We start from the raw sequence: 26,927 nt of genomic DNA, 5'->3' as shown, positions 1-26,927 counted from the left end.
TTATTACAGGATGCTGCCCACAGGATGCTGTTGGACTATTCTCAGGTGTTCAAAAACTCCAGCAGCACTGCTGTGTCTGAACCACTGTGAGGTCCCAACCATTAAAGTGCAGAATAAAAGGAGGATAGTAATAAAGTATGCAGAGAAACATATTCAGGACTACAGTCTGTAATTATAGACCTACAAAGTCCTCCCATAAAAATATGGAAAACGCATGTAGAATAATTATAACAAAGGTCAAAATGTCATGTTTACTGATGTAGGTGTAAATGAATGACACGTGCTCTGTAATTCCTAGCATGTTAGGAACTGGGTTAGGTGCATCAAAACTGTTGGTGCACCAAAGTAGGCTTTGAAGTGAAGCTTGAGGGGAAACTACTCCGAAAGAAAGAAGCTCAGTGCTTTACTAATTAAACAGATTCCGCGAACGAAAACGAGACAAAACGCCTTCTGTCTCCTGCTAATCTGCAGCTCAGTCGTTCATTCATGGCCTGTATTTTCTGAAACAGTGTCAGGAACGTCCCAGGAGGGCCCATCTCACGTATAACCAAAAAAAAAAAAAAGGGAAAGGAACATTTCACAGTGAGAAAGGAACCATATCCTTTCTGCTCATTTTTTTCTCTTTTGTTTTGTTTTGTTTCCCTTCCGTGTACACCACCACACGCTCATGAAGTAAAGCAGGCAGCATTCCATACATCAGTAAAAACAGACAAAAGAGGATCAAAGCATCGGAGGCCTCCTGCCTTCCTGCAGCTAGCTCCTCCACCTGAGTAAACAACAGGGCTTTCATCTTCCCAATCCAGCCGCCTTGGGCAGAGCGAGCACGGGGTGCCACTCTCTCGCCTCTGTCTGTGTGGATTACCATTCAACACACTCACACCCACACGCAGCCGACACGGGGCATGAACGTACGCGTGCCTCTGAGCCCTCTTTTTTGCCCTCCATCTTTGAAGCACTGGGTCTTGGGGATTAAATATAAAATAGATGTGGAGCTGAGATTGAGGTCGGGTTTAAGTGCTGAAACTGGAGGTGATTACGGCATGAAGGATGGATGAGAACTTGTCCAAAGTCTAAAGACATGCCTGTCGAAAGTTTGAAGACACCTTTGAAGACATCTAGCACCCAACATGTGAGAAAGAAAGTAAGTAGGTTTATTTGGGAAGAAAAACCTTATGCATATGCCTGTGAAAGCACTACCTCTGGGAATAATGATGTAACCAATGCAAGATGCAAGAACTCATCGCTCAAACCTTCTAGCTGTTTAAAAAAAAAATACTTTGCAGCAAAGGTGGTTTAAAGTTAAAGCAACAAACCTGCTTTACAAGGACTATGCAGCAGTTTTAGTATAGTATTGTCACAGTTGTCACTCAAACCTTTCAGTAGTTTAAGGCCCCAACATACTTGGTGTTACATAATGTAACATAATAATGCAGATGTCGCACGGAGGCTTCGGAAGACGTGCTGCACACATGACAACAGGAGGATCTCTGTAGATGAAGACACTATGCAGTAAATCCTGTGATTAGCTGGTAAAGAAAGTTTACTAAATTAAAAAAGTGGGACCAAAATACAAAAAAAAAAGACAAAAATTGAGAATTGAGTTATAATAATGCCACAATTAACACTTCTCTCCTCCGTTTATTACCAGTAGTAAATAGTGTTTAATTACCTGATGCCTATTACAGAATTATGTAGGTATATATTAAAGGTGCTGTCTACAATTCTGGAAGAGAAGATAACCTTTGATATTTGAACTCAATAGCAAAACAAAAACATCTCTCCCTTTAGACTCGGGCCGAATCGGGCCAAGATTTCCCATCACTTTCTTCAGGCTTTGTCGGGTCGGGTTTAAGAAAATGGTCTGTGATCTGTTTTTTAATGCTATATTTATTTTATACAAGTACATAGCGTGATAATCGCAATATAGCCAATTAACAAATCAAAAAGTTGTTACTTAATCAAAGTACAAGTAAAAAAAATTAGCTGTGTCCCAAACATTGCAGTCAGAGATGGAATGCAGAATACAGATACAGTGTCTTATAAACACATTATCAAATTGTTTTTTTTTTCTAGATGGCACATCGTTATCGGTAACAATTTATTGCAAGAAGGGGCTCCTTCGGGGGCCCTCAAGAACGGCAGTCAATAGGAAACTTCCTTTTCCTTTTTTTTGGCCACTCTAGAGGGCACTTTTGTAATGCTTTCTTCAACCATGGGGGCATTGGAGGGGGCCACCAGTGGCTGAATGCCATTTCCCATGCTGAAAGCCATAATATCCTTCACATCATTGAGAGCAATGTATCCAGACTGCGGGATACACACAGGATCAGCAAGGAGGGAGGGATGAGTCGAAACGATAAAGGAACAAATCACAAGACTAGAGAGTAAATGTGAAGGAATAAAGTGAAAAAGAGGAAAAAAAACAAGAAAGGAGAGACAGACAGAGCAGGAACTGGCAGGCAGAAGTTGGAGGTGGCTGTGCGGAAGGCAAGATAGTGTGTGTGCAGGGACAAAGAGAGCTCAGCATAAGCAGGCGGGGATCCAGGAGCATCAGTGAGGGAGTAGGAGTGCCCAGCTCTGGGGCACTCGCATGCCATGCTTTCGGTGGAAGCACCACACGGCAAAACCGACAACACAGAGAGGAAACTCACAAGGCGGCCTGCGAGACGGAGCAGAAGCAGAAGCAGAAGCAGCAGCAGCAGTGCTGGCACGTGCCCGGCCCTGGAATTGAAGCACACGCAATCTTTGGAGCATGGTTAGTCAACAGCCCACACAAGCACACAGCCACAATATGGACAGCACGGTCAGCGGACAGCACCGGGGAGCTCCAGAGCCCTCCGGAGAGATCTACAGAACTCACTGCAGCTCAGATGTTTGGCCAGTCGTGTTAACCTCTCAGACACTCTAAGACTGGCTTAATGTGGTGGAAATTTTCTACTAAATTTAACTTGAGGCTGGTTAACGTGGATCTCTCTGATTTATTTTTAAGCAATAATTTTTAAGCATTTACAAAAGGAATTTTAAGAAACAACCAATCAAATTATCATTAGGGGTGGACGAAAAAAAAAAACGGCCCTAAAATAATATCACGATATTTCATGGTATTATCGCGATAACGATACTCTTGGCGAGATGAAAATAAAAATAAAAAATACACTACTGCAACAAAACAAAACTTGCATTTTATTATTGTATATATGATATGATATTGCACACCTCTAACTAAGATATTAAAAAAAAATACAAGAATTTTAGCAGATTTGTAACAGAACTCCAAATATCTGAAGTATTAAAGTAATATTAATGATACTGGACAGATATACTCTGTCTCTAGTAGATATTTAATAGGAAATGAGAAATGTGTGATTTTTTCTTTTGCTTAAAACAGCAAGAAAGTAGAACCCTGATGTGATATTTAGGGGTGGTTGTTATGGCACGATATTTCAAGGTATAATATCGTTACGATATTCAAAAATGTTGGTGATATTATCGCATACGATACGATATGGCAAACCCCTAATTATCTTTACACAAATAAAGAAACTTTCTTGATTATGTTAATTAGTATTAATGAAAAAATGTGATTTCCTTTGCTGTATTGAAAAAAAAAAAACATTTTTGCTGCAATTGGAAAAACTTCAACTGGAAAAGTCATGAGAAAGGAGCAGGAAATTAAGTTACCATCAAACATATTACACCTGGTTTGGCAATCCTTTATTGGTGTTTCTCAGCAAATTCAGCAACATATTTCACAAGTTATCATTGTCAGCAGTGTCCCAGGTCAGCATGGTTATCAATACCAGTTCATAACAATGTATTCCACAGTATTCTGCACATCAAAATGCCATTGGAAACATGTCCATATCAACAGTCAAGGACAAGCCACAGACCACCTCCAAAGAGCTGCAGCATCATCTTGCTGCACATGGTGTCACTGTGCATCGGTCTCCTTGTGCAAAGTGCGCTGTATGGTTGAGCGATGCACAGTGACACCATCTGCAGCAAGATGATGCTGCAGCTCTTTGGAGGTGGTCTTTGGATTGTCCTTGACTGTTCTCACCATTCTTCTTCACTGCCTTTCTGATATTTTTCTTGGCCTGCCACTTCTGGGCTCAACAAGAACTGTCCCTGTGCTCTTCCATTTCCTTACTATGTTTCTCACAGTGGAAACTGACAGGTTAAATCTCTGAGATAACTTTTTGTATCCTTCCCCTGAACAACTATGTTGAACAATCTTTGTTTTTAGATCATTTGAGAGTTGTTTTGATGAGCCCATGATGCCACTCTTCAGAGGAGATTCAAATAGGAGAACAACTTGCAATTGGCCACCTTAAATACCTTTTCTCATGATTGGATACACCTGGCTATGAAGTTCAAAGCTCAATGAGGTTACCAAACCAATTTTGTGCTTCAGTAAGTCAGTAAAAAGTAGTTAGGAGTATTCAAATCAATAAAATGATAAGGGTGCCCATACTTTTGCACAAATTTTGGTTTAATGCATATTGCACATTTTCTGTTAGTACAATAAACCTCATTTCAATTCTGAAATATTACTGTGTCCATCAGTTATTAGATATATCAAACTGAAATGGCTGTTGCGAACACCCAAATATTTACAACTAAAAATGTTTAAGATTAATAGGGGTGCCCAAACTTTTTAATATGACTGTAGAAGCTGGATAGTACTACAGTATGCTTATGACTGATCAAATAATATGTATAATATTACTGCCTTTTTATAATATGTATAAAACTAATCATCCACTAGCGCATCTCAAAAAATTAAAATATCACTGAAAAGTTACTTTATTTTAGTAGATCAGTTCAAATCTATTTTAAGCGTTTATTTATTATGGCTCACAGCCAATAAAAACCCAAAAATCAGTATTTTAGAAAATCTCAGAAAACCATCCAAATCATCACTGATTGTGAAAATTTCACACTAGACCTCAAGCAGCTTGGACTGTGTGTCTCTGCACTCTTCCTCCAGGCTCTGCTCTCTTGATTTTCAAATGAAATGCAAAATCTACTGATGATCAGTGATGATTTAAGGGGGCCATGTCGTCTGCTGGTGTTGGTCCACTTTTATATGATATTCAATTTTTTTGTCTATTTTTTCAGTATATTAAAGGTGCAGTAACAGAAATATCCTGTTAAGTTTAATTCTTAATAAAACAGTTTTTAAGAATGTAAAATATGTAACATATGCTTCATAATAAGAAGAAATCATGATCTATAGATATAATAATAATACTGATCTATAGATATAATTCATAATACTCATAATCTACATACCTAGGCAATTAAATGACATAATCCACACACAACCCCAATGAGCACAAAGTTGTCAATGTTAGAGACACTGATAAGACGATTTTGTAAGATTTTCATGAGACTAAGTTTAGACATTATTTTGTAGGGGAAATTGCCCCTAAATGTCAGAGTAATTACAGCTTTAATCAGTGCCACATCAAGTGGCATCTATATATTATGAAAATACTGCATTTTTTTGTTTTTGCCAAGTGTCACGCCTGCCACAGACTCTGTAGTTCCTTTCTCTGACTCTGCCGTTCCCGTCTATGGACAATCCCCGGTCTGGAACTACACCTCCCAGCATGCCCCTGTCAACACCACGCACTCGGACTCAGCCAACCGCGGCTCACTCGGGCGTTTTACGTCACCGGAATTTTAGACTGTGTTCAGGTGTTTGTAATTTAGTTTTAGTATAAATATCAGTCTGTTTGTCTCGCGTGTCGTGAGGTATTTTCCCTGTATTTCCAGCGATATACTGAGCGTTCTTCTTCCGTCTATATTACCCGTGTATGACCTTTGTTTTGTTCTTTTTCGACTACGTTTCTGCCTTACCCTTTTGTTCTGTTTGTTTTGTGATTTTCTGGTTTATTGAACTCTGCTTCTGTTTTATGGTTTCGTTTTCGGTTTGTGATTCGGCTCTGATGTTTTGGTTGGTTGTTTTTCTGGCTTTGACCTTTTGACGCCTGTTATCGGACTACCCTATCAGCTTACGTGCTTTATAATAAAGCCTCGTTTTGTTTTTACCGCGAGCGTCTGACTCCCGTCTGTGGCGTTACACCAAGTAAAAATGACTGAACTGTTTTTTTTCTTATTGTCTTATTGCACTTGATTGATCAGTTTTACCAGTCATGGATACATTATTTAAAAAAAACTGAATCTTTCAATGAAAGATCCTGAGACAATTCAAGCCTATTAACCAAATTGATAGTCTAAATTCTTTTTTTTTTTTTTTTTTTTTTTTTTTTAGATTTACCGTGGTCAATTAATTTTCTGTAGGAAGCACAATGTATTGTGATAGATTAAGTGGACCGCAAGTTGCAAGTGTGATAACCACTGGTCTCAAGATTTACATTTTATTTCTACTGGACAATTCATTGCATCAATGGGCATCTCATGTCCTATGTTTCTCACTGGAATAAATAAAAAATACAAAGCTACTAAATTAGCTAACATATAGAACAATTGATCATGTGACACTGAGCTTTGATAGTGTTTAATCCTATATGTATGACCATCAAGCTGTGCAGAAACTGTTTCATGCAGCCTTCATCTGTAACTCTTCAACTGCTTCACTACAACTCATCACAGAACATAAAGCCAGCGGAAGGGTCCATATACGAGCCCATATTTCAGCTCCTCACTCTATAGCTACATAAATTACATATCAGTTTTGCAGTAGTTGATGAATAATTCATGGTATTGCTGACTATTAATGCAGCCTTCATGACTAATTCGGAACTTGGAAAGCTTTACTTAAATGGCCTTCCCACCCAGAAAGTCAAAGCCTCTCAAGAGCTTTGCATTTCCATGATTATGATTTAAATACTGTGGCACTCATTTTGAAAATGACAAGAAATATTGTAGTATAATTATTTAACCCATTGCATGTGATGAAATCAATAGATTTTGTTGTTTCATATCAAATATATTAGGTTATTAACAGGAAATGGTCAATAAAGGGTCAAAAGTCAAAAGTTCCAGAACAAAACATGGTGGCTTTCAAGATGGTGGACATGGACAAAGCCTAAAAAACAGGACCCCTTACCCATTACTTGCTGGGGTATTTAGATACCGTATTTTTTGCACTATAAGGCGCACTTTAAATTCTGTAATTTTCCCTTACGTATGCATTTTACCAGTCTAAGTATTAGGAACTGTAAAGCCACTTCGCTGAAGTACAGAGTTATACAGGAGTTTCATTATGATTCTCCAGCTCCAAGGCTGGAGCAGTATTAGCATTAGCCGCTAACTGTGCTAAGCGCTAGCCCTTTTTGCCATTTAGAGGTGAGTATTTTCAGCCTGTAGCCTGCTGCTAAGCCCATACAGCATTGCTGGAGCAGCATTAGCATTAGCCGCTTACAGTGCTAGGCGCTAGCTCCTTCGCCATTTAGAGGCAACTATATTGGACTGTATCCTGTGTGTTTACCATGTAAAACAAGCAACGTGGGATAAACCGCCTGCTACTATCGCCCTGGCTTACCGGATATTATCAGGGTTCCTCAGTGTAGCGCTGTCAGGAGGCCTTTACTAGCGCTAAAGAAAACTAGTGTAAGCGGTTAGCCACTAATGCTAATGCTGCTGCACCCAGCCTTAGTGGAAATATAGAAATCTAAGCTTACTCTAAGTAAATAAAAGTGTTTTCCTCACCCAAATAAACAGTATCAGGAGAGAAATCTTTGTAGCTTAACATCCAGCAATATTTTTTTTTTAAGAATTGCAGCTTTGTTGTATGTCACTTCGTTTCACTTGCCTTTCTTTGCTAACATAAATGAGAGTCTTGTGACTTTTGACTTTTTTCACCATGTATAATGGCAGAAATAGTTATGTTTTAATTCGGCCCCAAGTGGCTACAGAGACTTTTATATTAAGAAAGCTAACACTATGTTCAATAGGTAAATAGGTAATGCTTGAGGAGGCTGGTACAAACTTGAATATTCCATTTTACCATAATGGCCTGCCTTTCTGACTGGTGGGAACATGCAGTCCTTGGGACATTTGATGTAGATAGGTGGTTTTCCAATTTTAGTATGCACCAGGGAAGGTTCGACAGACTCTGTGTGTGTCTAGAACAAAGTCTGGTCCATCACGACATCAGATTTGAGAGGCCAGTGTGTCCAGACTGAGACACATCAGTACAAACCCAGATTTAAATGCTATTCAAACCACTTCTGAATGTGAAAAAAAAAGTATTTCAAATCCTTTTTCATGTGGATTTGGGCTGGCAGTCTAAATGCGCCCTAAATACAGGGGAGGTACTTGATTTTGGAGATTTGAGTTTTGATAAAACTGCACTCTTTCATATCATTTTTGATGCGATTAATGATAAATCACAAACTAATTTTAAAATAAATGAAGCCCTAATCAAAGCAGTTGAAGATCTGAAGTAAAAATCAGAGGCTATGTTTGCCTCATTCCCCGTCCTCTGGAGATGCTTTACGGGCACTGGCAGATGCAGAGACGGTCAAGCCAGTAAAAATTGATGGGTCATGGTAAAACAATCATAAAGCCTCTATTCCTTGTTCACAGTTCCAATAACCCTCATTCCACACCTGCATATGACCATGCAGATGGTGCGGGTAGAGCAGGGGGAGGAGGGCTGAGACGCCAGAACTCAGACAGCTGGCATTACATCACCCAGAATGGGGTCTCTTCCACTGCCACGGTGTCCCTGTCCAATCACGAGACTTCGGAAAGAGTTACGGTCAAGGAGCTGCTATTTGGAGGAAGATGATAACTCATTCACCTGTGCTTTGGACTCGGGTCGCCTCCAGAGAGATGAGATAGCAAAATAATATCAGCCATGCTATTCAGACATATATGCACAGCCTTAAACAATCTGCTTTATGACTTTTATTCTCCTCTCTAACACAGAGTCTCCTAAAACAGTAATAAAAAGTAGAAAATGTCTTATAACTAAAATATATTAATATGCAGTGGCATGCAAACATTTGGGCACACCTGTCTGTATTGCAGTAATACACTAGAAGACAGAACTAAATGTGATCAACTGTACTGCAGAAGATCTGCAACGGATCTCCAAAAAGCACAATAAAACGATAAAATAGTTTAACATTTTAAAGCTGATGCCTGTATGTTTTGGGATTTAGGGAATTTAGGACCCTCTCTGGCAAGAATTGCCGGAATTTTTAAACTGGTCGGGTGTGATGCAGCCACCTTTCAGAGTGGATGAATCCGATTCCAGATTATGTTCAGTCAGAGAGAGAGAGAGAGCGTGCTCAGTCAGAAACTTTATTCCTCTGTTTCTTTGTTTTTACTATGAGTAAATGAGCTACTGTAGTCAGGGTTTCCGCTTCTGAAGTCTCCAATGCACCACCAGCCGCTCACGTTCAGTAAAACTGAGCCGGATCCTCATTTATTCGGCTGTGTGCGTGTGGTGTTAGGATGTAAAGAAGCATGATGTGGCCAGAAGAAGAATCCCGAGAAAAGCGACCCGACATCCCAGTTTTTAGAACGAATATATTAAGTTTAGCAGGGATGGTCGTTCCAGCACACTGGTACCATTAAACACAATATTTTAGCCCTTCTTCACTCACAGAAACAAAATAATACGGACTGCCACTTTAAGCAAATATGATTCTTTATGATTTTATGGTTAAATAAGAATAGAAGAATTATTCAAAAGTGTGGGAACAACAAGGGATGTGAGCTGTCAGATCATTTTCAAGCTCTCAGACATTAAGAAGCTTGTTAAGGCCTACTATAAGGTCTACTCATAAACTTTCAAACTTATCCTAATTTAAACAGCATTTAGCTGCCTAGCATTTACAATGCAGAATGCAGGCTATACAGATATAGAAAAGCAATTTCCAGCAAGCAGTATCTTTAATTCATTATGTTTTTTTATTTTTTTAAAGAATTGTTAACAGAAATATTGGAAGTGTAATTGAGGTCTAGAAGAGCAAGAAACATTTCAGAGAGATCTACTTGTAGAATTGCAGGAAAGGCACATTAAAGTGAACCAGTTGTTGTAGAGTGAGGTAGGGGTTCACAGTGAGAGGACACACCAAACTACTTCTTAAAAAAAACCTTTGAGGAGCTCAAATTAATGTAAGCTATGATAGAGATAAGGTAATCCTTTATTGGTTTCTTAGTAGGGAAATGTGAATATGGATAACACTTTTATATTTTAAGATGTATAAAAATATTAAGATTTCCCACAGCATTATTCCACATTTTCTTTTTTATTCCATATTGCCCTTCCTTGAAGCCCCCTTTTGCTGTAGGCAGGTAATAAAATTTGTTGTTAATTACTGTTAATAAGGACACGATCGCGGCTCTGATTTTAACTCTTGTTATCGTGAAATCACAGATGACGCTTATATTCATTTAAAAACCGATAAATCGTGTTGCCGTCTCAATTAATCATGATACACAATTATACAGTGCAGCTTCCATCTTCACTCCAGCCCAGATCAAACATCCAATAACAGGAGTACTCAACCCATTCCACTGAGTGCTGAGTGCTGTGATGTGCAGAGATATTCATTTTAGCCCCGCACCAACAACACCCCACATCTGATTTAGCTAATGAGCTCATCTCCTCCAGAAGGAAGGGAGCATAATGAGTGGAATCAAGTGCTATTGTGCAACCCTGGAATGAGCAGCTACGCATACCGCAGTCATCACTGGCTCGGCTATGGATGGGGTAAGATTTTTAACTCTCAAATTAAAATTCTACAAATGCCAGTCTTTGACTTTGCACACTTAAGACAGGCTATTACAGCTCTCTATGCATGTAATCCTGTGAAGTCCTGCTCTGAAATTCTGACCACACTTAGGAGCATGCTGAGAGTAAAGCGGTCCGTGCTCCAACAACAGAGCTCTGAGTTTAACAGCTGTGGACCCGGACTTAAAGATCAGTTGGGTCTCAGCTTGAAACTTGAGTGAGCAGACTCCTTCTAATGCGCAGAAAGATCAGAAAAAAAAAAACATGACGAAAAGCTTTAACATACTGAATTAAAGGGTCAAAGCAAAGCAAGCCGAAAACGCCTGGCCATAACCAATGAGCTTGACTGTGTGTTTAAAAGTACAGGGGTTGGACAATGAAATGGAAACACCCGCCATTTTAGTGTGGGAGGTTTCATGGCTAAATTGGAGCAGCCTGGTGGCCAACCTTCATTAATTACACATTGCACCAGTAAGAGCAGAGTGTGAAGGTTCAATTAGCAGGGTAAGAGCACAGTTTTGCTCAAAATATTACAATGCACACAATATTATGGGTGACATACCAGAGTTCAACACAAATTGTTGGTGCACGTCTTGCTGGAGCATCTGTGGCCAAGACAGCAAGTCTTAGTGATGTATCAAGAGCCACGGTATCCAGGGTAATGTCAGAATACCACCAAGAAGGACCAACCACATACAACAGGATTAACTGTGGATGCTGTAAGAGGAAGCTGTCTGAAAGGGATGTTCGGGTGCTAACCCAGATTGTATCCAAAAAAAAAACATAAAACCACGGCTGCCCAAATCATTAACATTATTTATTTAGCTTGTTATTACAGGTGTCGCAATTAACTAAGCTACATTAAATGCTATTAAAAAAAGAATATAACTGTTGTGTTAAGTGTATATAATAAAAACACTAATATTTTAATAATGAAAATTTCAGTGTTTCTTGTATGATTACATACATTTCATATTCAAACTACAATTTCTAAAAGTATCGATTTTGAATTGAATCGGGACCTTGTAAATCGGAATTTAATCGAACTGGGAAATCAGTGACGATACCCACCCCTAACTGTGATTGCTAGAGATGTCCAATGCAATCCTATCAACAAGTGTCCTCAGCAACAGAGCTGATCGCTGATCAATCTCCCCCACCATCTCCTGCCCATATAGATCCAAAGTGTCTGGCCCCAGCGCTGGCTGAGACTCGTTCTGGCTGGAAGGGGCGTTCCATTTGGCTAAATATTCAAGCGCTTTAATGAGCTGTCACTTCTCTAAATAAGATTTATGACTGGGAGGGATATCTTATGAAAAACAGAGTAATCCATAAAATTTCATATATATGCCACAGAGTCAGGACCGCCAGACTAAATGAGCTCCTAAGTGCTTTCCCATTTAAATAGGGGCATAACAATGGCACAGGCAAACCTGGAAATTAAGTGGCTTAAGCCACTAACCGGATAAAAGGATAACCACAAGTAGAGAGATGACTGGAGCTGCATGTGGAGAACCTTTACCTCTTTAAACATCTCATAACATTAGGATTTCCTCCACTGATCCTCCTAAAGTTTGAGTTAAGCTACTGATGCTTTCTTGAGCTCAGCAATTAGGCTTAGATTTCAATTGTCAAAATCAATGGGTCTTGATATTTCTGTTAAAAATGAGAAACCACTTAAAAATGATGAGTTTCCTTGATTTCACCAAATTGAAAACCTCTGGAATATACTCAAGAGAAAAAAGGGTGATCACAAGCCATCAAACCAAGCTGAACTGCTTAAATTGTTGCCCCAGGAGTGGCAATGTGTAAGACCGGTGGAGGAGAACATGCCAAAATGCATGAAAATTATGATTAAAAACTTGAACTTTTAAAACTTTATAAATATGAACTTGTTTTCTTCTTTTGATTGGCCTGCAAAAAGAATATCAATCAGATCTGGTCTGGACTTGGTCACCATTCCTACCTGGAACATTAAGCCAGGATTAATGCCACATTTATTTAAGCTTATGCGTGTTGCTGAGAATGAAAGGCAATAACTGGAGTTTATTTAGTAGGTGGTAGTATACTTGGAGGCTTTCCATAACATAACCAAAAGGCACTCCAACGGACTCAGTGTTATCAGAGCTTGTGGCAAAATAACAAAGGATTTTGTATTCTGAATGACGTGACCTAACGGACTGCGCTTAATACGAGCAAGGACATGAACTAACAAGATTAGAAAAGGTCTATTTTCATTTCGGGCTGACTTCACCCTAAAACTGGGTCTGGGAAACCGGCCAAAATTTAACTTGCCAATTCATCGTATTGCGTTCCAAACTTGCTTGGTTGTGTGGCTGGTGGAAAAACTTTTTTTTCTGAGGGTTTACGAGTTAATTTATGGTGAGCTGGAATTTATCTCAGCTGGAGCTCGTGCAGAACAGTGACGTTTCAAAAAACAGAGACAGGAGATCATCTTGTCATTCTGCTAAGCCGAAAATAGACAAGCAGTTATTGGTGACTCTGGCTGGCTAATGTCTGGCACTTCTCAATCTGGCCAGGGTGCTTTTGTTGCGTCAACCTGGCCTTCCACGGCGCGCGCGGGGGTCCGAGCGGCATTGGTGCGTCGATGCGGGACTTTGAGAAGTCTTTGCTTTGCGGTGGCTGCTGGGAGAGCGTGTGGCCGGTGCGTACGAACGAGGCCAGTCTGCTCCCTCTGGTGCTCTGTGGCTCAACAGAGGACACAAAACCTTCGCTTCTTCTCCCCTTCAGCTAATTAGCTCAGTAGGAGAGAGGCGGGGTGCTCCAGAAAAAAAGAAAAAACAGGAGAGAAATAAGGAAAAAGCGGAAAGAAAAAAAACCAATGACCTCCTCAAGTCAAAGCAGCCTTAGAAATAGCTGACCCACTTGTAGACACACTTTCAGATATTTGTGTGTCCTCAATGCAGTAACCTATATAGTGGTGCACTTGCATGAAGGAAGTGGAAGCGAGCGCAACTCCTCTATTGCTGAGCAGGGAAAGTGCGAGTGATGATAGCGTGTGCCGCGCACACACAGGAAGCCCAGGGGTCGTGTGCGTATGCGCGTGTGTGTGTGTATGTGTATGTGTGTGTGTGTGTGTGTGTGTGTGTGAGACAGAGAGAGAGAGAGAGCAATGCGTGGTTCCTCTTTGCTCACTGATCCACCTTCGGAGCTTCTGAAAGCGGCAGGAAGAAGATCCACATCTACATCCGCCTACTCTACCTTTTCCGCACTTCCACGCACAGACACTTTTTTTGGGTAGCAGGAGAAAAAAAAAAAAGTTCACTCATCGCCAAAACAAAAAAATAGTTGCAAAAATAGTTGCACCCAGAAGCAAGTGTCGTACAGCAGTGATATAGAGCAGGAAAGATGGAACGTTACCAAGAACAATAAATGATGAACAACTTGTATGGACTAATATGAGAAACTCTTGGTCACAATTATTGAGCTACACATAAAGAAGTAGTTGGCATGGAGTTAAGGAGTAGAGGTTCCTAATGGTGTATTTTGATCATCCATTCCATGCAGCTTAAATATTCTCACAAAGTTAGAGGTCTGGGGATGTGGTTGGCCATGGTATAGTATCTGTGTCTTTAAGGCAAGCTCTTGAGACAGCAGCAGTATGAGGACAAGCATTGTCCTGTTGAAAAAACGAAGCGGAGTGTGCGCAGGGCTGGGTATCGAAATTCGATACCAAAAAGGTATCAACCGAAATGTTTTCATACTACTGAATACCAACAGGTCTAAAAAAAATTTGATGCCTATTTTCAATACTTTACATGGGACGTGTCAAATGCAGAGTGTGCACAGCGAGGCAATCTACTGCAACCAAATTCTATTATATGCTCGCTATCACTCGCGCTGTCTCTCGCACTGTTTCTCCCTCTCTCAAGCTGTGTCTCTCACTCTCTCGCTTTGTGTCTCACTCTCTCGCTCTGTCTCGCTGTGTCTCGCTTTCTCGCACTGTGGCTCAAGTGCAGAGAGAGTGCACATCGAGGTACTCTCTTGTGCTGTCTCACTCACTCGTGCTGTTTCTCGCTCACGCTGTCTCTCACTCATGCCGTCTGTCGCTCTCCTGGCCTGTGTTTCACACACTCATTTTATCTCTCACTAATGCTGTCTCTTGCTCAATTGCGCCGTCTCTCGCTCTCTCACTTCCTGACATAGTCTTTAGCTCACTCGCACTGTCTCCCCATCTGTTGCACACTATCCTGAGATATAATAATATATTAAGTCGGCCAGAAGTATACCACACTACACTATTATTACTGTCTCCCTCTCGGATATAGGGAACAAGGAACTACCAGCATTTGAAAAATTTATCATGATTCTAATTAATTTTTAAGTGACTGACACCACTAAAATAGTTAGAATTTAATCTAATGCTGACATTTCTTAAAAATAACTTTTAAAATCTGAAATGCATCCACTAGTATGCTTAGAGAAAAAAAATATATAGTTTAAGCACAGGTTTTCCTGTTGTTTTTGTTCTTAATAAAGCTCCACAAATAAACATGCTCATAGGTTTCATTAAAAAAAAAGATCCAGAAAGATGGAGCCTCTCCTGGTGACAGTATGAGAATGAGATTAATCATGTCCACTATTAAATAAAAAAAACGTTGTGTGAGAATAAGTATTGCTTTTTGTATTTTTTTGGTTACAATTTAGAAAATGGTACCGAGAAAGTATAGGTTTGAAACCTGTATTGAATTGAACATTTTCAGAATTTGAAAACGATACACAGCTCTAAGTGTGCGTTCAGAAAAGGTTAGGCTACAGTGAAGGCCAAAGGTGATCTGGCATCGTACAAAATTGGACCCCATACCATGATATCAGGCCGTTTTGGACCTGTGGCACGTGGCAACAAACCACTGATCTTCCCTCCACACACAGATTTGACAAGACAAAAGCAGTACTTGTCACTGAAGATGACCCAGCACCATTCAGACTCTGTTATGGTTGATTCCTTCAGGGTGCAACAGTTTGTTTGACGATGAGTGTATAATGCTCTTTTTAACATCTTGGCTTTCTAGGGCTCTTTTAACTGAAGAGACGGAAAAGATGAATGCTTTAAGGGGCATCCACACATTTGCGTTATATTAGCAAAGCAGATGATAAACCAATTAGACGCTGTCATTTGAATTCACATCACAGAAGCACATTATCTATAATACAAAACGAAAAAATCTAGAGAGATGCTTAATGCAAGAGTGTAAAACGGCTTATATCTCCATAGGAGTCTGACTGCACGTCATTCTGAATAGGAGAGTAGAGGAGAAAAAAGCAAAGATAACATTGTCACAGCACTTCACTCTGCAGTACAAGGATGGCTGCACTTATATGCAACAAATAGAGAAAAAACACCAATCACCAATCAGAAAAACTCCAGTGCCAGTGAATAAATGTGATTTTAGAAAGTCTTGCATGTTTTCATATGTAAAACATTCCAAAAGAGGTGCTAAAACTACCTCAAAATGCTTCCAAGTGGATGGCTCTCTCTTCATTCACAGTATATAATAATAAAAAAAAAACATATTTGCTGCAGTATCTGCTTTACAGGTGAGTAAGTGTAAGTGGAGGTTTCCTACACACTAACATCAATAAACTACACAGGTTTTCACTAATAGTTCTTTAGGACTACTTGCTCACCTTTTACGCAATGACCCTTTAAATGACTCTAAACAAGTTTACAATTTACAATTGTTCTTTCCACTAAGGTTACACTTCAAAAGTCCTCAAATTTACAACCCCAAATCAGAAAAGGTTGGGAAGCTGGTTCGATTCCTGTTCATGTAGCTTGCCCTCGGCTTCCGGAGCCCTGAGAGAGCAAAATTGGTCTTGCACTCTCTGGGTGGGTAAATGGCACTCTCTCCCCGCATTACACCAAAGGGTGATGTCGATCAGCAAAAGGCGTCTGTGAGCTGATGTATCTGAAACGAGTCGCTGCTCTTTCCTCTGAGCGCACTGTGACGCTACTCGGCAATGCTGCATTAGCAGCAGTTCGAAAAATGTGTCAGAGGAGGCATGCGCTAGTCTTCACCCTCCTGGTGTTGGGGCATCACTAGTGATAGGGGGAGTCCTATAAAAATCTGTATTTTTCACATTTACGTTGGCTTTTATTTTACTGCTGAAAGTATGAACCCAATATAGTGAATGTTTTGCCTTTGTCAAACTGACGACACAGGTTCAGGTAGGAGAGATCCACTCTAATCTGCCTTTTATATGGCATAGAAATATATATCTTAGGTCCATACTGTCTGCAATGAAATTAAAGTCAAAGTAAATACACAGAAAACTATTTTGTATTTTTATTTTCCATACAGTTCCAAATTTGTCTGATTTGGGGTTGTAGTATAAAAGTCTTTTAACTTAATAAAACAAAAATTAAGACCAAGACAAGACCTGTATTCAGTTAGAAGAAAATTGACAGCGTTCAATGAAACCCGGGACACTAAAGTAGCCATTAAGAGTTTTCTTATGGTGGAATAATAGGGACTCACCTCTGAGACTGCGGGATCTGTCTGGGTTGTTTTGTCAGCTTTTTGGCAAAGGGGTTTCTGTACCAGTCGGACAGCTTCCTATTAGAGAAAAACACACACACACACACACACATACAAAGAAAAGAACTAAATTAAACTGTAGTGCTTCATCTCCAAGCCAAACATATGTTTACACAGCAAGCTGCTAAAAATAATACAGTTAATGCGGACAGACCTCAAAAAAAAAAGAACGAAAAAGGAAAAATCATCGGGTCAACACACCTCGCTAATGGCATCCGATGAAGATCATAAAAACTGAATCAGTCAAGCTCAGCCAATAGGCTGGCAGATCTAAGGCTAGGAGGTATTTTATCATTTCTCACAGTGGTCTAGAAAGCTCTTTTGGCTGCAGTTCTGTACGTTCCTTGTAAAATAGAGCAGTTGTTTTTGGCAGTAGAGCCTCTTTAGTGATGATGTCACAAAGTACAAATTCTGTTCATCTTGGTTCTCTTAGAATGGAGTCAAACTAGGTACACATGTGAGTAAGCATGTGTGTAACAGCCATATACAAGCCTATCACGATAATTACAATAATATCGTACAAAATATGGTACAATATATGGATATGACCTCAAGATCATCCACTGTGTTTCCTTGCATGTGGGCTTACATTAGAAGTGGGCAATATAGCCCTAAAATACATATAAAATACAATATAGCTCTAAATCACAGTATTTCATAGTCATTTTCGCGATACTTTTAACGATATGAGAAAACACATAATTAAAAAAAAAAAGATTTCAAAAATACACTACTGCAACAAAATTAAAATGTAATTTTATTATCATACTATAAGGAACTTTTAATTCAGCAGGTCTCGAAGCTGGGTGGAGGTGGAGGGTAGCTAAATAAGTTAGATAAAGCTAAGCTAAGTAAACAAAACTGTAATAAAAAAAACTTTCTTTTAAAGTCAAACGAGTGCTGAATGTTAATCTACACAGATTTCTCACCTGAAAACTGTTTATTTGGGTGAGTAAAGCTTAAAATGATGTTCATTTACGCCACCAGATTGCACTACACAGAGTAAACCCTAGTGCTCCAGTAAGCAGGACGATATTAGCTAGCGGGTTTGTCCCACGTAGCTTGTTTTAACATGGTAAACACGCAGATTACAGACCAATATTCTCGCCTTTGAAAAGGGAAATAGGTAGCACAGTTAGTGGGTAATGCTAATGCTGCTCCAGCAGTGCTAGCCGGGGCTAGCAGCAGGCTACAGGCTGATAATACTCACATCTGAACGAGGAAATAGTGGTTTAGCCCCAGTGCTGGAGAACTGAACTAAAAACTCCAGTATAATGCTGTACTTCAGCAGAAAAGTAAAATGGTAAAATTTATACATACAGTCCTGCTCACCATTATTGGCACCCCTTCCTATTTTGCATAACCTGACAATATCTACAGAAATAAATATAAATGTACCAAAGTTATATATTCAGGGTTTTTTAATTGGAGGTTCAAAGTAATACAACAAATAAAACATTGTTTTTCAATTTGCATGTTGCAATTTTAAAGACAAAACAGAATAAACAGCATGTGCAGCAATAAAGACACCCCTTGTTAATATTGAGTTGCACACCCTTTGGCTGTGATTACAGCCTTCAAACGTTTTTTGTAGCCATCTATAAGCTTCTTGCACATCTCAGCTGGTATTTTTTCCCACTCTTCCCTTGCAGTTTGTTCAAGCTCTTGAATGTTTGCAGGGTTCTTTTTCCCAATGGCAGATTTCAACTCACCCCAAAGATTTTCGATGGGATTGAGGTCAGGACTCATTGCTGCCCATTTTAAAACAGTCCATTTTTTCCTTTTAAACCATTCCTGTGTGCTTTTGGGTCATTGTCTTGCTGGAATACCCATAACCTTCGACTCAAACCAAGTTTTCTTACACTGGGTAGGACATTTTGCTCTAAAATCTCTTGATAATTCTCAGATTTCATGATTCCTGTGATACGGTCAAGTGCTCCAGTACCAGACGCAGCAAAGCAACCCCACAGCATTATGGATCCTCCACCATGCTTAACTGTTGGTAGGGTGTTCTTCTCCTTATAAGCTTCATTGCGCCGCCTGTAAACAAACTGTTGCTTTGCATTGCCAAAAAGCTCTATTTTTGTTTCATCTGTCCACAGAACATTTTCCCAGAAGGATTGTGGTTTGTCAAGGTACTCTTTGGCAAAGATCAGTCGTTCCTTTTTATGTCTTTTCTTCAGTAATGGTTTCTTCCTTGGCCTTCGCCCGTAAAGCTCTGCTTGGTTTAGTGTGCGGCGTATGGTACTTGTTGAAACCATGACTCAGACTTGCTGATGCCTAGAACACTTTTTATAGTTCTACCATATTTTGCACTAGTAGTTCATTCACTAGTTAATTCATCTACTGTTTACGTATCTTTTGCACTGTTTACGTATCTTTTGCACTGCTTAATTTATTTATTTATATAACTGTGTATTTGCACTTTCTGTTTGGCTGACATCAGTTATCCTCACATTATGCACATCAACTGGTGTTCACTGTCTATTGTGTTCAACTGCACTACCTCCATTCTCCATCTCCATTACACACACACACGAAGACTGTACATTTACACTGTATATTCTATTTCTTATTTGATTGTATTTATATGTATCTTTATATTTTATATTTTATCTTTTTTAACTTTGTGTATTGTGTAACCTGCTGCTGGATGCCAAGAATTTCCCCCCGGGGATCAATAAAGTATCTATCTATCTATCTATCTATCTATGACCCCAGACTGTTCCAGGTTGACCTTCAGTTCTTTGGATGTTTGCCTTGGTTCTTTTTCCACCATTCGCACCAACCTTCGAAGACTTCTCTCGTCAATTTTCCTCTTTCCTCCACTTCCAGGAAGGTTCTTGACAGTTCCATGCTTGGCAAACTTCTTAATAACATTGCGCACTGTTGAAACAGGGACACCAAGGTCTTTGGAGATGGCCTTATACCCTTTGGAAGTCTTGTGTTTGCTAATAATAGCACTTCTGATGTCCTCACACAGCTCCTTTGTCTTCACCATTGTAACAAAAGAACATGGCCCAAGGTTTGGCTTTTTAAAACTCTGAAGTCATCATTCATTGGCTAATTCATGTCACATGGGCACTGATAATTTGTCACAGGTGATTACCCTTTGCGATTTGCCACAGGTGAGTGAAAATGTGTTTTCATACTAATTTAGTGTAAAGGGAGCCAATACCAGTGTCACAGCAAGCTTAAGGTTTTTCCTGTTTTTCCCTCACATTGTTTGTTGCTTTAAATTGTTGTTCATAATTTTCTCTTTTGTTTTAAATACGAGTGCTCTATACAAAAAACTGTTTCAGTCGACTACTTTTTTCAGGGGGAATTTCCACAATATGTACTTAAACTTCATGGGTGCCAATAATGATGAGCAGGACTGTAAGGCACACTGGATTATAAGGCGCACTAACGATTTTTGGGAAAATTAAAGGATTTTTAGTGTGCCTTTAATGCAGAAAATATGCTGTATGTTTAATGGAGCTGAAAAAATGGATAATAGGTGTAAAACAAGGACTTAATTTTATGATCGATCAATGTACAGTATTATCCGTGGCACTGAAGGGTTTTAAAATGACAATATTATTAATCGCAATTACTTCTGAAAAAATGAAAATAGTTATCGTGATAGGCCTAGTCATAAATTGACCGACCAGTGGATTCTGAGTTAGGAGCCGATGAATTTTGGAGCAAACTTTGTGGTATTTTGGCTGAGTCTTGCTGCACTCAGGGGGATTTGGGGGGATTTTGAGTGACTGGCTTACTCTTGTTTAAGATGCACAAACAGAAAAGGCACTGTGTTATTTTTCGCCAGTGCTTGGGCTGCATGATGAAAGGAAAGCTGACCTTTAAACATCTAAAGTAAATGTAAAGTCACACCATGACTTTAACAGAATGCCATCTTCTAAACCTACCACTCATTAAGGAACAGTCTGGATAAAGCAGTCGGATTGAGCCAGAAGAATGCTGAAGGTACATATAAATAAATCCTAACCAACAAAAGCATCCTGGAACATTGACAAAAACCACAAAGCAAAAAAATAAATAAACAGCTGGCATGGCTTGTTTTTTTTTTTACGTAATAAGTCAATTTCACGGCTTATGGTTTATCAAAATGGCAGATGAATAAAGATTCGACCTCCATCCTCCACTTTACTTCCTGTAAAAGGGAGAGAACAATGGCTTTCCGAGTTTGATGCGCTTTAAAAAGAAGTCCTTAGCAATCACCTCCAGAAATCAATCCAACAAATATCATACAGTGTGCTGAAAATCATTACAAAGACCTTACGCATTACGGCTTAGGCAATATTCTTCATTTGTCCTCTTGTATTTACAGCCTCTTCACTGCCCTCTACAGTTTCACTCGAGTCCCCCCACATCCCCTCTATTGTCAGCATCTCATACTCTTACTCTCCAGTCGGCTGGCCTATAAATTTAAGCTGAAGCTGTCACATTTCTCCTTCATGTGTCTATCCACTTTCAATCAGGACACAGAACAGTGCGTTTCTCTTCGTCAGTGTTGCTGAGCACATGGTATGGTACCTTATAGGGCTTGTATTATTAAATGTATTATTATCTTCGCCAGTTTTGGTATCATGACAATGACAACACATGTAATCTAGTAATTACAATGTATAGTATTTGCCACATGATTCAGATGCAAGGAATAGTTGATCAAATTTGATAAAAAGTAATAAAACAAGAATCTCTAGAAAGAATCCCAACTTTTATCTGGCAAAAGTGTTTTTTATTTAGAACTAGGGGTGGGCAATATTATATTGTATACAATATATCGTGACTCAGAAATATCATGATATTAAAAATCCATATCGTGCTAATAGGGCTGTTCTGTCTTAAAAGTAGTCTATTATTTACTGTGAAGCTTTAGGTGTATTTATTGTATAATTGTTTTAGTTTGCAGTTTATATGCATGCACTAAATATTCTGCAATATTTTTTGCTGTGTTATATTATTTTATGCTATATTATTATTTATTTTGCCACATTATGATTATACTGTTATACTATTATACTATATTCCTGAAATGAATGAGTTATTTTAGTTTTCCTATATAGCCAAGTATATCGTTATTGCAAAAATACCCTGAAATATCGTGATGTTATTTAAGAGCCATATCGCCCACCCCTAGTGGGCAATACGGCCCTTCAATGATATCACGATATTTTATGGTATTTTTGCAATAGTAATACTCTTGGTGATATGACAAAACACTGAATTAAAGATTCAAGATATATACTTCTAAAAAACACTACTGCAACAAAATGAACATTTGTAATTACATTTTATTATTGCTTATGATATAATATGGCACACCCCTAACTGAGATATAAAAATAAATACACAAATTGCCTCAGATTTGTAACGGAAGTCAATGATCCCGAATGTCATGACACTAATAATGCACTCCAAATATCTTCATATATCCAGGATTAAATTAAAAATAAAGGATACTGGACAGATATAATCAGTCTCCAATAGATGTATAATCGCTAGCGGTTAGCCTCTAATGCTAATGCTCCAGCCTTCGTGCAGGAGAAATCTGGGAATCTAAGCTTACTTGCTTTACTAACCCTAATAAACCGTTTTATAGGTGAGAAATCTGTGTAGATTAACATTCATCTCTCAGTTTACTTTATTTTTTTTTTCTTTTAATACAGTTTTGTTTACTAAGCTTAGCTTTACTTAACTTACTTAGCTAACCTTCATCACCACCACCCAGTGGTGAGACCTGCTGAATCAGAAGTTCCTTATAGTGTCTCTTAAAATGTGCCATATAATCCAACGAACCTTGTGTACAAAAATAAAGACCAAAAAATAGACGTTCATTGATGAGTGCACCGTATAGTCTAGTATGCCTTATAGTGTGAAAAATACAGAAACTAAATTAGGTAAAGTCAGCAAAAAGGAATGATGTAAAGCAGTCGTGAATCTCTTGTAATCTCCTCTGTACTCAAGAGGGCTACAGCTGTTTTGGTGGAGGAAATGGAGTGGATGTAGCTGCAGGGTGTGAGTTTTCTCACCAGCTCAGCCTGCAGTCGCAGGATCAGCTCATCTCTCTCCTTCAGCTGCTGCTGGAGGGACTGGCTCTCTTCTCTGGTTGGATCCTACACACACATAGAGACACAGACACACACACACACACAGACAAAAAAAACAGCATAAAAGAGGCCTGCATTATTCAGTCCATCTTTTTTAGTTAGAAATGAGCTCTTTATGTGCGTTCCTCAGAACGAGAACGCGAAAGCTGCGTTTCTGAGCAGACGTTTCACTCTTCTCCATAAACTTCACATGAACTAGCAGGCACTTTCCCGCGACCTTGTGTTGTCGGCATCCATTATGCGAACAGAGAGTGGGGAGGGGAGTAGTACTATTGTGGGGTGGGTGGGGGGCATCGAGGCAGCAGCTTCAAGGGCACCAGTGGAGGGCTGAAAAGGCCTGGAGCAGAGCATGGCGCAAACGCCTCAACAAACGGCCCGTCCCTCTCCAAGCCGGCGCTCCACCCAAACCCACACGGAAAGCCCAGCACAGATTAGCCACCGCTGCACTGGAGGGAGATATTTCTGAGGCGGTTTTCCAGAGAGGGTTTGAATGAAGCTGGTAACAGGCTTAATCCTGCAGGGTAAATATGGTAAGATAACGTCAAAAACATGCATTTCTTGTGCAGGCTGTTGCTCAACATCGGATTTGGCACTTCTACGGAAAGTCTATGGAAAGACACTTAAAGGATTTGCATCTATAATCGTCCTCAGAGGAAAGCAAGTAAACATACTACTAAATATTTGCCGTTTTAAATGTGGGAAATCAGATAAAAGAAAACAATGGTGAAATGTAAGGAGGAAAACATCGTTTCTGATCCTCTAAAGAGGGTTATTGGTAGGGCTGGATGTTATATGGTCGAAAAATACATTACAATACATTTCCTAATTTTGGTTGATATTCAGGATTTAGAATATGACAGCTAATGCAATGTGAGACCATGCAGCATATCTTAATATCAGTTTAAACAACAATAAATAAGGAGGCCAAATTAGTTAAAATTTTTAAAAGTCTATTACCTCATTCTACCTTATTTGACCTTGCCCAGTCTTACTCTACCTCGCTCTACCTCATTCTTCCTCACGGTTTTACTTTACCTCATTCTACTACCTCACTCTGTCTCACTCTACCTCATTATACCATACTCTTCCTCACTTAACTTTGCTCTGCCTCACTGTACGTACACTACCTCACTCTACCTTTCTCTACCTCACTCTCTCATTCTCCCACTCTACCTCGCTGTCTCATTCTACCACACTTTACCTTACTCAACAATGCTCTGCCTCACTGTACGTACACTATTTCACACAACCTTGATCTACCTCACACAACCTTGAGCTACCTCACTCAACATTGCTCTACCTCATTCTCCCTCACTCTACCTCGTCGTCTCATGCTACCACACTTTACCTTACTCAACAATGCTCTGCCTTAATGTACAAACACTATATCTCACACAACCTTGATCTACCTCACTCAACCTCACTCTACCTCGTCGTCTCATTCTACCACACTTTACCTTACTCAACAATGCTCTGCCTCAATGTACACTATCTCACACAACCTTGATCTACCTCACACAACCTTGAGCTACCTCACTCAACATTGCTCTACCTCATTCTCCCTCACTCTACCTCGTCGTCTCATGCTACCACACTTTACCTTACTCAACAATGCTCTGCCTTAATGTACAAACACTATATCTCACACAACCTTGATCTACCTCACTCAACCTCACTCTACCTCGTCGTCTCATTCTACCACACTTTACCTTACTCAACAATGCTCTGCCTCAATGTACACTCTCACACAACCTTGATCTACCACACTCAACCTTGCTCTACCTCACTCAACCTTGTTCTACCTCATCGTCTCATTCTACCACACTTTACCTTACTCAACAATGCTCTGCCTCAATGCACATACACTATCTCACACAACCTTGATCTACCACACTCAACCTTGCTCTACCTTACTCAACCTTGTTCTACCTCACTCAACCTTGCTCTACCTCACTCAACCTTGCTCTACCTCACTCAACCTTGATCTACCTCAATCTCATTAAATTTGCATTACCCTACCTCATTTTACCACAGTCTGAAATGTAAAGAGCTCCCTCTGTTGCTGCAAGTGGGAAATACAGTTTGCATTTACTGTTATTCAGGTTGCTTTCAGAGCTCTTTCAATGCATTTAGCGTGAAAACATATATGTCGATATGAATAAAAATATGATTTATCTTTCAGCCCTAGTCAGTACAATAAAATTCTGATATCAATATAACCAATATAAAAGCCTCAAAACTAATGTCTGTACCTACAAACTTCTAAATTACTTCTAAATCTAAATTAATAATATAATATAAACTGAAATATATTTTTTTAAATCATTAAAGAAACCGTTTTACTTTTATTTTCTATCATGACACTCTCTACAATCTATGGCTAATGGGTTAATTATGTGAAGCCATAGACGAACCTATATCATCTTTATCATGTTTAAGAGTGTAGCAGTGAAACACTTGAACGACTGACTGTATGGATACATAAAAAAACAATACTGTTTGAAATACAGACAAATTGTGGGTTCCGTCCGGTCCAGCAGGCTAAGCACTACAACTATGATCGGGAGATTGCTGCTTTGAATCCCGATTATGCAGCTTGCCATTAGCCGCCAGAGCCCTGAGAGAGCACAACTGACCTTGTGTTTTCTGAGTGGATAGATGATGCTATTTCCCCTCGTCACTACTAGGGTCACATCACTTTCCTTTGAGTCGTTTGTGTTTTCATATGGACAATTCTAGCCAGGCACCACCGATTACATTTACTACCACCCACTGTGCTACATGGTCCACTTTGGGTAGTAATGCCTTCTATGATGTATTCCAGGTACACAGATGACACTGTGGATTAAGGAATGTTAAAAAATCCCTGCACAACTTTGAGAATGGAGTGTTCCATCCATCTGCAATCTCCACTATCAGACCTTGCTCAGACTCTGTTAGTGCTCTTATTGCTCTCAAACATGTTCTGGATCATGCTCCAGTGATCCAGCTGCATTAACAGCAGTTCACAAAGATGCAGATGGTTGGCTTTATGGTAGCCTTCAGCTTCCAAATACTGTCAGCATTGTGTGATTGCTAGTGGAATTCCTAGCCATGGGGTGAGAACTGGTAATTGCTACATTTGGGGGAAATTGGATGGATTTGGATTTGGGAATTGGGTGAATAAAGTATATACAAGCTAAAAAAAATGTTTAAAGCACAGTTTGTTGAAAGGATCGACTTAATCCACGTCCAAAAAAATGCCCTGTTACCCTGTTATGTAGTGCGGAGTCCTTCATGAGAGATCAGTGAAAAGGATTATGCGCTTCAATGTCATGCACTTAAACTAAGCAGTTCACACACCATTGTTTCAGCTGTAATATGCTCCTTTGTTGATGTTACATAAAGGTCTCAAGGGGAGCTGATGTCCCTCAGATGACACTTGAAAAGTGCCAGCCCTAAAAAAGTGCCAGCGAAGACATTTCACCAGACATGACCCAGTGTCCTTTATTCCCATTCATTTTCAACAATAAAGACAAAAGTATGGAGTTT

At 39.5% G+C, this 26,927-nt stretch overlaps 1 protein-coding gene across 2 annotated transcripts in view; it reads right to left on the bottom strand.

Annotated features, from left to right (window-relative positions):
* The window catches only part of ccser1 (coiled-coil serine-rich protein 1), a 162,481-nt gene that overhangs the window by 56,579 nt on the left and 78,975 nt on the right, over positions 1-26,927 (bottom strand). For both annotated transcript variants that reach the window (XM_007260798.4, XM_007260799.4), the window contains exons 8-9: positions 23,319-23,402; positions 17,221-17,298 (exon numbers count right to left, since the gene is read on the bottom strand). In XM_007260798.4, coding sequence (XP_007260860.3) covers positions 17,221-17,298; positions 23,319-23,402 — 162 coding nt within the window. The remainder of the gene's footprint in view (positions 1-17,220; positions 17,299-23,318; positions 23,403-26,927) is intronic.

The sequence above is a fragment of the Astyanax mexicanus genome, chromosome 12, assembly GCF_023375975.1.
Source record: "Astyanax mexicanus isolate ESR-SI-001 chromosome 12, AstMex3_surface, whole genome shotgun sequence".
In the NCBI taxonomy this organism is placed as follows: Eukaryota; Metazoa; Chordata; class Actinopteri; order Characiformes; family Acestrorhamphidae; genus Astyanax; species Astyanax mexicanus.
This window is presented reverse-complemented; position numbering and strand designations above follow the sequence as displayed.